Source organism: Natrix helvetica, assembly GCF_964273705.1.
Source record: "Natrix helvetica genome assembly, chromosome: 1".
NCBI lineage: Eukaryota > Metazoa > Chordata > Lepidosauria > Squamata > Natricidae > Natrix > Natrix helvetica.
This window is the reverse complement of record NC_138548.1, coordinates 303,250,899-303,267,028: the sequence shown is the minus strand read 5'-3', so window position 1 is coordinate 303,267,028 and position 16,130 is coordinate 303,250,899. Positions and strand designations below refer to the sequence as shown.

Genomic DNA, 16,130 nt, shown 5'->3' with positions numbered 1-16,130 from the left:
TAGTTCTATTATTAAATTCAATCAAATTAAACATTACAGTATAAAATCCAAATATAATTCCATTTTCACTTTCGGTCAATTTATAATAATATGATTTTCTTGTTTATTTTTGTGATCTGAGTCTTCTTGCTATTGCCCCATCTCCCTCCACTGGCAGAGCTCTGGCCCCTCCCGTGTCCTGCGTGTCCGTTGTGGTGTCTGGTGGTTTCTCTAGGAGTGTTTTATTTTTTTCCATAAAGGCCTGCGCCTCTATGGGTGAATTAATTCTAATTCTTGTCTCCTCCCAGAATATCAACATACCTTCAGGCATCAACCATCTAAACCACACCCCTTTCTGGTATAATTTATTCGCTAATTGCGAATAATTTTTTCTTTTTTCTCTAATCTTCTTAGGGATCTGCTTCAGAATGGTTATCTCCATATCCTGATATGTCAATGCTTGCCCCCTTTGTACACCCAGAATTTCATCTCTTGTGCTTTTTCTAAGGAATTTAATGTGAACCTCCCTGGGTACATTGTGTGTTCTAGCATAAGCTGAGTTCACTCTATAAACCAGGTCTATATCCCACCCCATCTGTTGTTTTTCTTTGTGTGTGTAGTCAGCCAGAATGTTTGTCATAATGTCCCTTATATTTTCCCCATCTTCTTCTATAACATTTTGAAATCTAAGATAATAGGACATTCTCTCAAATTCTAATTTCATCTGTTGGATGTCAAGATCTTTGTTCCCTTTCTGCACAGCTTCCACCCCCCCCCTCACCTCCTCCACCCCCCCCTTCCACAAGATCCAGTCTCTGTGAGTTCTTATAAATTTGGGCTTGATTTTCTTTAATTTCATCTTTCATTTCCCTTAGCTGTTTCTTGATTTCCTCCTGGCCCTGTAAAATTTGTTGAAGCATTTGTTGAAAGTCCATCTCTATAGTCTTAGGTTGCATCAGTTCTGTTATCTTTGACTGTGTGGCTGGACTGGATGTTACAGATGTTGGAGCAGACGTGGCAAAGCCAGGTTTCCCAGGAGGTGGTCTTTTGGATGCCATCCTTTATCACGTTAGAAGTTCAGTCCATATATAAGATAAACAGTTAGAAAAGAAGGGTAGCCAGGTGAGGTCCGGGAGCAGAAAGACCAGGCAGAAGAGAATCTCTCTAATAAGTCTGGCAATAGATGAAAGGTTTCCCCTAGAAAGTTCAAAAAATACCAATCCACAAGAGATTCCTCTGGGAGACACGGAGACAAAGACCGGAAGCCTGAATTTTAAAGGTGGAGTCAGGTTTCACAATTCATAAAGACAACGGAAGTGTGCCATCTTGCCCTGCCAGTTTTGGGCACAGAGGCATAACAAAGTTTTAAAAAGTTCCAAAAGTCCTCAAATCACAGTAGAAAGTGAAATTAAGTTGAAAAGAAAATCATCTCAACCTGGGTGAGGCTTCATTCGTTGGCTCTCCCCCCTCCTCCTTCCCCGGGGGCTGAGAGCAAAATTATTCCTCGCCGCTTGTCCAAGGGGGGGGGAACCCCCCTCCCTCCAGCCGCGCCTCCAGAATACTCCGAAAGTTATTTTAAGGAAAGCTGACTAATTCTTCGTGCAAAATAGGGCATGAAGAGAGAAGCAACCTCACCGCACCGCAGCTGCTTCCTTCAATTGCTTCATTCTCCAGACGGCTTTAGCGAGGCGCGAGGCGCAGAAACGCGAGGCGCCCTCCGATCTAGCTCCCCGGTGCCTTGGGCGCGCGAGAGACCTCCCGCCGGCCGCCGCTGCTGCAGGAGCTCCCCGCGATGCCGCCCCTCCGGCAGGACCCCTCTGAGGGGTGTCCTGTGCCCCCCAAGGAGTGGGGAAGCCCACCGGAGAGCCGGAGCGGGCAAAGAGCTGCCCGTCGCCGCTGCCGCCGGAACCGGAACTGAGATCCTAATTCTCAATGCCACTGACTCATATCCACAGATTGGCCAGGAATGGAGGAAATGAGAACTAAACCTGATGACTCTACTTTGCTGATGGTATCCAAGATATGACAAAGAGGGCAAAATCCAGCAAGTGTTCCAACCAGGGTTGATTTTACTGAGGCTCCAATTCCACCCATATATTATCTTTTAATTTTTTCAAAAAGCATTACATATACATATAAAATAATATTTTATTTTACATACCAATGCATACCATATGTACCAATATATGCAAATTCTTCTGAAGTAAGAATTTGGATTCAAAAGGTGGATTGCTATTACATAGAATTCAAAGACACGCTTTGTACTTAACTGCTGACCTCAAATTACTTTTAAATGCAAAGAAACTATTTATCCAATTCTGATTTTATTCAAGCACCAATTGCTCTTACTATTTTTTCAAGTCTTCTTCCAAGTCTGTGCCTATTGTATGTTGGAAAATTCTTGGCCAAACCATAATTCAAGGAGACTGTTTGATTAAAGGTAGGGGTAGTATGAGGAATGATGCACCTATCTTCCCAATACCAAATGATTACGCTTGCTATGTTCCCTTGGCTCTCCCTACAGTGGAGATCAGTAAACATTTCAGGCAGCAGGTGCAATATCCCAAGCAATAAAAAAATACTATAATCACACACACTCACACACATGTGTGTGTGTGTGTGTGTGTTATTATAGTATTTTTATATCAGTTATATCAACTGATAAGGAAGTGAGCCCGTGGCTTAGTGGCTAAGACTCCTGCGTAAGATATATACAGCCCGGGTTCAAATCCCAGTAAGGGTATGGCTAGCTGATGAGAGCTAATTAGCTCGAAATAGATCTATACTAGTCTCCCTTTATTTATTTATCAGTACAAATACAACACACACACACACACACACACACACACACACACACACACACACACACACATATATATATATATATATATATATATATATATATATATATATATATATATATATATATAATATTTGAAAAAATAGAAAGAAAATAAAAGCAACACAAAATTCGATAAGAGAAGAAAAATCTTTCGAGATAAGGCATTTACAAGATTTTAAATATATTCTCTTTCTCTTTGTGTGAGGGAGGGAAGGAAGAAGGAAATGTGCATGTGTGTATATGTGTATGTGTGTATGTACACATACATACATACATATATATACACACGATGCATGCCTATGAGACTGTTCGTTAATATTATCTGCCTTTGCCTATGTTTTACTTTTCCATTAAGTCTTGTCTTCCATATGCATCTATCAAAATGTATTTGTCACCTTAGGCTATAATAACCCTGTTTGCCTCTGACTGGAAATACTGCTTTTATCTGCTTTCCCTTCAGTGTCCCAGATACACATTTAATTTCTATAAGCATAGAATCTTATAAAACGGTATTTGAATTTACAGATGCTGAAGAAGGGGGGGGGGTTCCTTTTGAGCACTCTCTGACACATATGTTCGGTCTACAGAGCTTCATAATTTCTGCTGATCTCCTGTGTAGAAATCTGATGTAATTTTATGACAGTACCTTGCAGGTACTGTCCACCAGTACCTTCCAGTCCTGTCGAGTACACCAGAAGAGGTAGTGAAAATCTGGCATACCAGACCGGTAGTAATGGTGGCTTGACCACGCCCCAAAACCTCCATCAGAAGCTTCTTTTTTAAAAAGCCCTTTTTCCCTGCCAGTTCAGGCAAGGGAAAAGAGGTTTTAAAAACTAAAAGAGAGACAGGGGGAAAGGGAGAAAGGGAGGGAAGGGAGAAAGAAAAAAAGAAAAAGAAAGAAGGAATCTCATTTTTTAACCGGGATTCAGCAGAGTAGAAAAAACATGCTATTGCTTTAAATCGGAACTGAGCATGCCTGGCTGTGGAATTCTGGGACTGAAGTCCACGAGTCTTAATGCTGCAAATTTTAAATTGCAACCTACTTTAAATTGAAAAGCTGCTCAAAAGGAAGTTTGCAAAATGACATTTATCAGTTTGTCTCTGGGTCAACTGAACAGCAAACTGGATAAAAGGTAGGATTGTTATATGGTTCTATGTTTTTGAAGTTTTGGGGTTTGTGCAATATGGGCTTTGTGTTTCTAAAAGGGTTAGGATCATTCCCTGCTTGTAAATGGAGCCAAACTTTCTATAGGCTCATTATCTCATTATATATCTGGCAGGCATATGCAATGAGCCTTTCTGGGAGTAAAATTTTATTTGGAGGGGGTTGCTTCCCACAGAGGGAAGGGAGAAAGAAAGAAAGAAAGAAAGAAAGAAAGAAAGAAAGAAAGAAAGAAAGAAAGAAAGAAAGAAAGAAAGAAAGAAAGAAAGAAAAACACAGCAATTTAGGGCTAGAAGGCCAATCACAGGTCATCTAGTACAATCCCCAGCAGAAAACCTTAGATTGTCTGGATTGTTTTGGTGCCTCTAACAGAGAGGAAAATTGCCAGAAAGAAGGAGTTTACTAGGACAAGGCTGCCATGCAGAAGAAGGCAGAGATAGTCCTTGACTTATGACTACAATTGAGCTCAAAATTTTGGTTGCTAAGCAAGAGCGTTATTAAATGAGCTTAACCACATTTTACCCAATCCATGACATCTCCTGGTGAGTGACATCAAGTTGGCCACGCAGTCACATGACCGCTAAGCCATGCCCACAAAATAGGCCCCGCCCACAGAATAAGTAGTAAAAAAAATTGAAACCCACCCCTGACCACTACCTGTGTTCCACCAGTAACTAACCTCTCATTTGTAATTAAATAATTGTGTGGTCTATGTGGGGAAACTGATGACACTAATGGTCCTTTATATGCTCTGGGGCAAATCAGAAAGCTTTATCATAGCTCTGAAATCCAGAAAGACCAAATAAATAAAAAATCATAGAAAATGATACCTGGAATATACTGAATGGTTTTCCAATACAGATATAAGCTTCCTTATAGAACATCAGTGTATTATATAAACTTAGTATTCTATAGTATTTTGCCTGTTAAATGACCAATTCAATTATTGTAAATTACAGGATTATACGAGCAAAGATGCTGAGGCATGCCAACAAACAACAGTGCTCAATCTTCTAGTTTCCTATTATCATAATTAGGGATGTTTGGCTCAGAGATTACAAAGGAAAATATGAAGGAAATAATATTGACCTTTCAACACATTCTAACACCACTTGATGTATGAGTTATCACTCAGGAAAACAGTTAAACTAAGCCATTAAAATTTGAATCCCATAACCTTAAAAAAGAATGGCAAAATGCCATTGCAGAAATGCTCTTAAATATCATACTTCCATTATTCTAGCTTGACAAAAGAACCCACAGCACATCCATGAGGTAAGGCACAGAATATCATTACAGTCTCTCACTTCAAACGTTCTGGGGTTCAATGCAGTTTGTAGGACTGCTGCGATATCTGAGCAGTAGCAGTCGCAGCATCAAAGGCAGACACTCAGTGACGAGGGAGAATCAAGGTGACCCGTCTACTAATTTTCCCCTTCAGCACAGATAAGAACTGAATGGAAATCTAGCTCACCTCCCACTCAGCTGGGCTCAAAGGAAGGTCAGTAAACTGCTGGCCTTCTTTATTGGATGTATTCCACAGAAATAGCTATATCACTGTAGAGGCACTACTTCTCCAATTTGCACAGTGACCAGAAACCAACTACACTTCATTATCATGAGCTGCATAAAAATAATCCCGGTTTCAGACTTTAGCAGGCAACAGGTTTCTGAACTTGAACAAGAAATTCATAGCGCAACATCAACGTAAGTGTAACGCCCATTGAATGTTGTGGGAAACATTCCAGCATATACTGTATATTGGATTACAGGTAAGAAAATGGACAGGCATCTGATAATTTCCTTTCTTCCATAATAAAAGCACAGGGGTCACATTAAGCAGATGATTTCAAGTAGAATATCTGCACCCCTCGACTAGTTAAAAAATTGAGATAGAAGGACATGATTTATACTTATCATCATCATTAGCACCACTTCATTTTTCTATTAACCATTGGATATCATGCCAAGAGAAGTTCAGACTGCAAAGATACGGTATAAGATTTTGTTTGAAAATCTTAATTATTTCAGGATCTACATAATCAACTATTTCAGGATAGTCTGTCATATTTACAAATAGAATAGAATTACTTCAACAATGTGTTGGCATAAATTATATCCTTCTACGTTTATTAATATATCTGACTTTAATATGTTGAGAGTACAATCAATTGATTAAGTTGTTCAGCATTTATCTTTCAAAGATACATGATGTGATTCCCACCCTACCTCACCCCAAAGTTAATACTTATGCTTTTATTGCAGAAGTTGAAGTTTATGCTTGATCCAAAAGTATTTGCAACAATACCTATGGGGGCAGTCATTAATATATAATGAGGCCTTTAACTAATATATGAAGATTCAGTAGAACATTTGCATATAATGACTAAGGCTTATTGGGCCATCTGCAGATGGGTGGGAGGGCTCACATTATTAAAATAACTATTTTTTAAGCAATTCTTTTTTCAAAATTGTATTGACATTAATTTAGGCTACAATATGGGAACTGAAAAATGCTGGACTAATATTTTATTTGCAAGGAAAAAAAGCTGGACTGAAATGCATTATGTTGTAAATTACAATTTGAAATTGATGTTAACAAGAAAATAACATCTATTTCTCAGCCTACAGGACTTCTGAAAATTTTCACTAAGTAACACTGGATTTCTAACTAAAATATCCATGTGTACAGAGTGCTGTTCAATGGTACTTTAATGGCTGCCAAATGGATACAGTATAAATAAGTTATCTCTGATCTACCCATTACAACATATTTGCTATCTGTTATAGCTATGTGCACTTCAAAAATGTTTCAGAAGAAGTGCTTCAGATCTCACATAAGGACTAGCCTAATTCCTCTCTGCCTTTTGTTCATTTTCATTCTTCCATAGGAACCTGCAAAAATATGTAAATTTAGTTTAATGAACCTACCCATTAAAACAGCATCACTTTTTTCACGTACTTCTAATTAAGAACAGAAAAGCTATGCTCAATATCTGAACATTTATTATGAATCATATTTCAAAGCATGGCTTTAAATGTTAAATGCTATGTATTCCAAGCCAGATTAAAAAAACAGTATGAAATTAAGGTTTATCCTTTCCAGTCTCAAAGATATTTTTTCAAGAGGCAATTGGATTTTCTTTGTTTTTCCCTGAATTCATTTTGTTTTTTATACAAGAAGCTTCCCCAATTCTGACTAAAAGGTGGGTAATGGAAAAATTTATATTCCTTGCAGTCATCTACTCATTAACATTCTTTCTGAAAGTGGTTGCGGCCACTTTCAGATTTATCTGTGCCCTTAGGGTCACCTGAGTAGTGCAAATGGGTGTGAAATCTTTTGGAACTGATGAAAGGACTCTGTTATAAACAGATTTATAGTGCTGCTTACAGCGGCAATAAACAGGTTTACAGTGCTGTTTATAATACAGTAAACAGGTTTACAATACTGTTTACAACACAATTTCAGCAATTCCAAAAAGGTTCCACACCTATTTGCACTATTCAGATGATCCAGAGGGCCCAGCTAATCTCCAAATGGCCTGAACAACTTTTAGACAGAATGCTAACAACCAGATGACTGCAAAAAAATAAAAATCTTGTTGGGGGTGGAGGACGGGGAAATATCTTAAATAAGTGCCTAACTGCAATAAATAGACAGGCATTCAGACAGATACAAAGAAAGAGAGGCATACAGAATATCAGAAGGACTGAATATGACAGTGAAATAGGATGACAGATTGTCAGTGAATGATCAAATGCACATCTCAATGGAGTGTGCATTTTTGAGGTTCTACATGCTTTCATATTTTAATGTGCCAATCTTGTGGCTGTCTTTGTTTTGGTGAATCATTTGATTTTCCCACCTATGGCTTCATCCAGTGTTAACTGTTCTTTTTGTCGCATAATAATCCCATTCAGAAAATTCAACTTATAAAATCCACAGAGTGTGGAGGAGATCTTTTTCATGTATATAAATCTAGCTAGCTATTTTAGCTAGATACATCTGCAAAACTATTTTATTTTACTTTTTTACACTTTTAAATGTACACTTTTAAAAAAATTGATCCTATAGGTTGTTTACAATGCCATTCCACAAGTATCTACTATGAAGGAAACCCAATCAAATTCATTTATTCCTATGTAAGTGGTTTATTCCCATAGGATATTCATTTAATAAAGTAGGATTTATTTCTTATGCAGGGATGCATAAGATTGCATTATTATATTTGCAACCACAGTTCTTTCAGATTAAGCGCAAAATATTTAGCCTTCAATCTTGGATCTATTCAGCCCAACTGAATACAATAGAAGTTACTTCTCAGTAACTATGTTAGCTTACTAAGCATAACTACTTTATTTATTTTTTCCCATTTTTAGCCATTTTTTGTTAATTTCAACTTGGAATAGGCAAAGTGGAAATATTACTCATAAAATGCTTGCGTTTCAATGGAAAACAATACAAACATTTTTAGTGCAGTGCATTTTTCCCATTATAAGCATTCTGAAAATATGTTGTCAAAATCTAACCAAATATTCATGAGGAAATGCTTTAAAATATTTTGAGTGGAATAATTTATTAATGAGTTTGGAAAAAGCACTAAAGTTCTAAAGTGCTAAGTGTTATTTTTCCACATTTCCCAGAACATGAACTTCACACTTTTAAAATATTTTCTACGGTAATAGGAAACAGACATCATGCTCCATCATGAGAGCAAAGCTGTTCAGGTTGATGGAACCCAACCAAAATGTTTTCATAACTAATATTCAAAGCCTTCTTACTTTATCATTTGAGACTTAAAAATAGGAGACCAATACATTTTCAAATCCAGGATCCTGCAAAATATGGGACTGTTAACAAATTACGTGTCTCCTTTTTCTTTAATTTCAGAGTCAATGATAAATCTTCCCTAAACTTAATAGTAACTGCTACATTTTAGTAGTAGCAAAAAGTAATAAAATATAAATCTAGTCACCATGTCCATTATTATATATGATGTGGAAATGGAGGAAGAACCTGAAGAAAATATTTTCTCAGTATCAGCTGAAGCATTCATGTCAGTGGGGGAAACCTATACAATTTGCCAGTGTTCAAATAAGGAAGCCAAAATGTTTACTCAAAATCACACTGAAATTGATTTCTAAATGAATCTTGCAAGTATAATGCTGTATTTATTTAAGTTTTGCTTATTTCGCTACTTTTGCATTTTTCTTCCTGGTCCTTGAATAAATAACTTGGCATGGGGTTATCTTAATATGCCCATTTTAATGCATGATTGCCTTACTAATGTAGCTTTCCTTTCCAAAATACATTTTGTACTACAATAAACAATTTCTATATGTGATAATGGATTATATATAATAATCAGGGGTGGGTTCCTGCCAGTTGTAACCTCTTCTGGAGAAGAGGTTCCACAAATCTACAGTGCCGTTTAGAACCGGTTCCAGCTCCCTCCTCCTGCCCGTCCGCACATCATTTATGTACTTCAAGACACACAAACCTAGTGCAGCACAAAGAAACTTGGAAAGATCCTGATCCTTTCCTTTCAAAACCGCACCATAGTTCTGTCACATGCAAACACAAGGCAGATGTCACATGCAAACACCAGGCCCTGGTTTTATTCTTCTGTTACGTACGCATATATCACAGAAGTGAGTACACCCCCTCACATTTTGTAAATATTTAAGTATATATTTCCATGTGACAACACTGAAGTAATGACACTTGGCTACAAAGTAAAGTAGTGAGTATACAGCTTGTATAACAGTGTAAATGTTCTGTACTCTCAAAATAACACAACATTACATTGTTTTGCGTTATTTTGAAGGGACAGCATATTTATACTGTTATACAAGCTGTATACTCACTACTTTACATTGTAGCCAAGTGTCATTACTTCAGTGTTGTCACATGGAAAGATATACTTAAATATTTATAAAATGTGAGGAGTGTACTCATTTCTGTGATGTACTGTTATATAGGAGGGATGTCCTTAAATCAGAAGGCAGTTACATAGCTTTGTGGCATTTCACAAAACCTTTACTGATTCAGGGCATGGTTTAAGAATTACACTGGAGAATAGCCAATTAGAAGTTACAGGCATGTACCCAAGTAGCATAAAAGCAGAAATAGAGAGACGCACAGATGTTGCTTTTGAAATTTGAACTCTGTAGGCAGGAATCTGGGGGAAAGACTTGTAAAGGATACTCAGAAAGAACGAATGAGTCTCAAGAGAGGACCAAGTATGTGTGTTTTAACAGGGTCAATCCTTTTAGGAAAGAGAAAAAGTGGGTAAATAGCTTGATAGCAGAACCAATTACTGAAAGAGGCAGTGGTAGTGTATTTCTGCACTAATCAAAGGGTTGGACTCAACATCTAAATGGTACCTTTATGAGTCTGTAATGTGCAATGGAAGGCTGAAAGTCATGTTAAGTTGTTTTGATTTTTAAAAATTGTGATAATTTTCCATTTTGTGACAAACTGCATTTGTCAGTCATCATTATAGTTCCTGAGATTCCTGATGTTGGAATCTTTTTCTTTCATGTTTACAATAAGTTTAAATTTAAAGAAATATTGTATATAGTAAGTAATAATAAACAATTTCTCCATTTGAAAAAAATAGACATCACATAGTAAAGCCCAGGTAAAAGGTGACATATATCTTATGCATTTGCTAGAACTTATCTGTTCTTGCTCTAGATTAGTGGTGTCAAACTCAAGGCCTACAGGCCAGATCTGGTCGGCAGGGTGCTGGGACCGGCCTGGAAATATCAAAGGACCAGCCTGCGGTGCCTCTGCTAGCAAAAATGGGACGTGGGAGAGCACATGCACCCCACTCTGCCCATTTTGGCCAGCAGGGTGCTGCAGGAGGCGTCCATCCCATCTGCCATCTGTCCCATCTTCCACCCCTGGCCAGCCCACAGAGGACAACTACTATGCTGATCCGGCCCTCAAAGAAATCTAGTTTGACACACACACACACACACACACACACACACACACTGCTCTAGATAAAGAAACATTTGCTCAATTATAAATAAGGAAGCATCTATTTTCATTCTAAAATAGGGAAATGTGTGTTTGCATTAATACATTCCATTCATTGATAGTTGCTGGCAAAATCTCTAAACTACAAAACCTTATAAAAAAGGAGACAAGGAACAGTTCTTTGTGGGCACCCATCCATTTCAAAACTTTGGATTGAATAAATATATATTCTTTGACCTCCACTGATCATCCCTGATCATCCCACTGATGCATCTCACGGGGCGGATGCATCATGTACAGGACAGGGCCACCCCAACTCCGGAAAAGCAAAAAAATTGTCATGATACGTCACGTGATGTCACATGGCACGATCAAGTTTGACACCTGTGTTATAGATCCAAAATCCCTGTCAATATCAATGGTAGCATGTGACTTGGAATCTGCTAGCAGTCAGGCAGATTGGTGACAATTCTCCATCAATGCCTGTAAGTTTCACTCATTATAATGTGTAAGCAGTTTTAATCTATTGCTGCCTATTGATACCCACAACAGCTGCTTAAAAAAAGAACTTGGTAGACAAAAATCAAGTTATATGATATTTTTCTCTTTTATTCCTGAGCCAACTGATAAATCACTACCAGCCACAATATACATCATCGGTTGCATCTCTAAAAATGATGTTCGGATCAGAGGTGGCCACATTATGTTCAAATCTACATTTTTCCCATGCAATTTGAAATTAAGAGATACAAAATTGAGGAACTATTTTAGCTACATATACTAATCTAAGTCATATCAAATTAAACCTTTAAGAAATAGGGAGAAAATGGGATATTAAAAACAGAGAACCTGCTGCTAAGGAACCAAGGAAATAATATTTATTAGATAAATATTGGAGAAACAAGTTTTACCTTCATTTCCTTCTCCAGGTGGATGATAAAATGAGAGCCCAAGAGATATAATGGCTGCGATTTCCAAGATGATGAGAGTCACATCCTGTAATGCTTCCCAGACTAACTGTAAGAAAGTTTTTGGCTTCTTTGGAGGTATAAAGTTTTTCCCAAAAATTAGCCTTCTTTTATCTAGGTCAGCAGTAGTGCCAGGTAATCCTAAAGATCAAGGAAACATTAATAGTGAGTGACAAGTCTGTTAATATTTTTTTAACTACAGTTTAAAATACAACCATTTTTGCTTTTATTATTTATAGCTCATTAGATTTCCAATTTTGCAGTTTTCTTTTGGCAAACTCATTCTCGGCTAATGTATCACAGAGACTTCTGTGGATTTGCAAAGGCAATTCGAGAAATACATTTCTTCTCTAGCTTTTCCGTTAGGCAAAGAGAATCGTAAAGAAGCACAGTCAAACAATCTAACTTGTGTTTATACAATATGTCAAAAAGTGGAAGCAAAACAAGAGATTAATTTAGCAAATAAATTTACAAAATTTCAATTATATTATCGAAGTGATGAATCAAAATATGTTCAGAATTTCCTGTATATGGTTTTATAGCTAAGAAAAGTATTATAGGTTGCATTTATTGATGATAAAATGCTTCTGCTTCAACAAGGTGTTTTCTTTTCCTTTTTCCCATTCAGTCTTCAGAGCCTTACTCAATACTATTCCAGAACTTTCTTGAAATATTAAGGGATTGCTTTGAGAGAGAAAAGCAGAAAGGAAGACTGAAAACATCTGTCTTTTGAAACAATTGTTTTCTATTAGTCATAAACAGATGCAAAGCCACCCTGATGTGTAGTGAGCATTTCTAAAACAGAAATGCAATATGTAATATCCAATGTATTAAGGTTTTTATGCTATACCTAGAAATATGTAACTACTATTCTATTTACAAATATGCCAGGAAATATGCAAGACCATTCATGTCAAGACTGAAAGAGAAACTGAAATTCAGCTGTTTTAAAGTAGTTATATTTTATCCTAATGTTCAAGTCAGTCCAAACTCAAAATCTCTTAATATAATTAATTGCTGTGTCATTTCCTCTGGCTACTGCATAGTTTATTGCACAGTGCATTAAAAAACCAATCGGGAGATAAAATGTTGATCCTACAAGGAAACATTATTATAAACAGTTGCAGAGAAATATATTTGAGTAAGATAAACAAAATGATTTCAGGGGATGCATTCTGTGTGTGAGCATCTCTAAAATGGAAAATACAGGGCAGCTGCTGGTAAGCACAACTTATTTAAAGAACTTTAAGAAAGTGATTTGTAAGTGATGTTTATGGATCTCTTCCAATTGCAGTATCAATTAGAAATGTGGCCATCTTTCAAAAGACATCATTTGGTATTATTTTCCCAGTAAAGGGAAATCTTTGTGCTTGTACACCTCTGAATAGTTTGCAGTAGGAGTTAAAAAAATATGCATCTTCTTTAATAGTTTGACAAGAAATGCTTCGTAACATTTCCACACATTCAGAAAAACTTTTTCCAAGAATTTGTACAAAAATAAACATTAAGTTAGAACCACTGCTATGAAAACAGAATACATCGATGCTACTGTATCTATTGCACAAAATATTCATGATATTTCCAAATTAACTTTGTAGACATAGTGCTGAAAAAAAATTCACAGGCACATAGTAAAAAGCTGTGAGTAAGCAACTAAATAAAATTGAGTAACAAACATAATTTTTATATTGCAATGTATTTGGAGATGTTTAAGTGGAAAGTCAATTAAAGTTTATTCTAGGGCAGCACAGTGCAATCATCAGTGTATCCCTAGATATTTGAGAACTATCAAGCCTAAATGTTTCTTAAAAACATTGGGGATTGTTTAGGCTGCTGCTTAATGTGCAAGAAAATAAGGCAAGGTAGGCCACATAAAACAGACATCTCAGATTGCCACACTAGATAATTAAATAACGAACAGAAAATGATCTGGCAGAGATGTGCAGTTTAACAGCGGTACTCAGCAAACAGAGATGAGGATAACCGGTAGTATTATTTCGCAATATGAATATATCAGAGGTGGTATTCAGCAGGTTCTGACCAGTTCTGGAGAACCAGTAGTGGAAATTTTGAGTAGTTCGGACAACCAGTAAATACCACCTCTGACTGGCCCCACCCCCATCTATTCTCTGCCTCCCGGGTCCCAGCTGATCGGGAGGGAATGGGGATTTTACAGTAACCTTCCCCTGGAGTGGAGTGGGAATGGAAATTTTACAGTATCCTTCCCCTGCCACGTCCACAAAGCCTTGCCCGCCAAGTCAAGCCCACAAAGCCATGTCCACAGAACTGGTAGTAAAAGATTTTGAATCCCACCACACAATTCTGACTAGAATGAAGGAAGTCGCCTCCTTTAGAAATAAAAACAAAAACTGACATCAATAAAGATTGACTGCAAAGTAGTTGAGACATAGTTTATTGATCCTAATAACTTCAAGCTTTCTTCAAGCTCATAAATCTTTTAATTAATACTACCTAGTTGTCATAATTCCATGTGGTTAAGATCCAGAACTACTTAAATCAAAGGATCTGGCACAAAGCCTGGTTTGGCTTTAATGCAATTCTAAATGTGCTTTCTGAAAGGAAAGCTCAATTGAATATGATGAAATTAAGGTTTGAATAAACAAGTTTTAAAATGTGTTATTATCCTATTATTTGGAAATGTGTCAAGACAACAAGGCAGAAACAACCATCTATCCAACTCAGTCATCTTTCTTCAGAGATCTGCCACATAATAGTGGTTACATCTAGACAATCTTTTTCCACCTTTCTAACACATTTTGTTCAATATTTGATAGATTCCCTACCATTCGTTTTTCTCCTCTCTTCTTATTTCTTCTTCATATGTCTTAATATTCTCCTTCTATTGAGTTTTAATAACAAAATATTTATGAGATGTAAAAAAGGGAGGTGTAATGAAGCATTTTGTTCATTAACATCCCTAAAAGAAAGGACAGAGTAATGGAGGCTCTTAACTTGAACTACCATTATTCATTTATTGACAAAGTGTCATGGAGGAATCAGTACAGTTTTCTGAGCTTGGCTTTGCTTGACCTCACAATGAAGAGACCAGTAATTCTTTTAGAATTATTTAGAGAATCTTATAAACACACTTTTTTATTATGTGATGTTGATGTCAACTTTTAATGACCACATAGATACATTCTTTAGGATAAATGTTGTACACAATCAGTTACTTCCTAGTAATTCCAAAAGAAGTTGTATATTCGTAGACAAATTGCTTTATAAACTGCTTCTTCCACTGGATTGAATTTTATAGTCTCTATAGATTAGAAATTTTTGTGCACCATTGAGCCACACAAGACTGTGACAATATTTAGTAGAAATATAATACATACGTAAGCGTGGAGGGCTGCATACTTAATCTCCACTATAAGGAATTTATAGTATCTCTATATTTAAATTAAATCTCACAACTGGTATGCTATGCTACAGTTACCCAGTTCTACTAATAGCTGCAAGGAGCACTATGTCTCATACACACATATCAAGCAAGGTGTCTTAAAGATGTCTGTTTGCACATAGATAATACAATATTCATTTCACATTGCATGTATTTACCATTGGAATATTTGGGGATATGTTTAGGAATCAAGAGGAGATATGGGAACTTCAATACAAATACTGACTTAACCATATAAGCTTATAGTATGTCTATATTTTATAATTTCTATAGAAGCAGCAGCACAACACAACAGCCATGAAGCGACCACGCAACCAGTGACCTAAGGGTATCGCCAAGCCACGTGAGCGCCTGTTCGCCGCCACCCAGCTCCCGTGGCTTAACACCTTCGAAATGCCAGTGAATGGCGCTCTGCACAGCTGGAGAGGGGGGTTGCGCGAGCGGCTATTCTGCTCTCACTGATGTGCCTCCTAGCCTCACAATGCCCTGGCCAAGCTCTCCCTGCAGAGCCAGGGCACCTCCGCTGTCGCCACCGCCCCCGCTGCCATTTCAGCATGGCTTTTTCAGCAGCTTCCAAACTGAGTCTTCCGGCAGTGGCTGCTCTGAGCGTTTGCTCTATGGTTGTACACTCTGCCGGCAGCTGGCCCACAGTGTCTTGGTTTTTTGGGGGAGTCTCCTTTTGGATTAGGTTGATGAATGTTTTTCTTTGGAATCCGTTGGAGATTAATACATTTGTGAGTTTGTGTTATATATATATATATATATATATA

The 16,130-nt window shown here is 37.2% G+C and overlaps 1 protein-coding gene across 6 annotated transcripts in view; it reads right to left on the bottom strand.

Annotated features, from left to right (window-relative positions):
* The window catches only part of ATP2B2 (ATPase plasma membrane Ca2+ transporting 2), a 146,968-nt gene that overhangs the window by 92,832 nt on the left and 38,006 nt on the right, over positions 1-16,130 (bottom strand). For all 6 annotated transcript variants that reach the window (XM_081934895.1, XM_081934890.1, XM_081934891.1 and 3 more), the window contains exon 2: positions 11,883-12,080. In XM_081934895.1, coding sequence (XP_081791021.1) covers positions 11,883-12,080 — 198 coding nt within the window. The remainder of the gene's footprint in view (positions 1-11,882; positions 12,081-16,130) is intronic.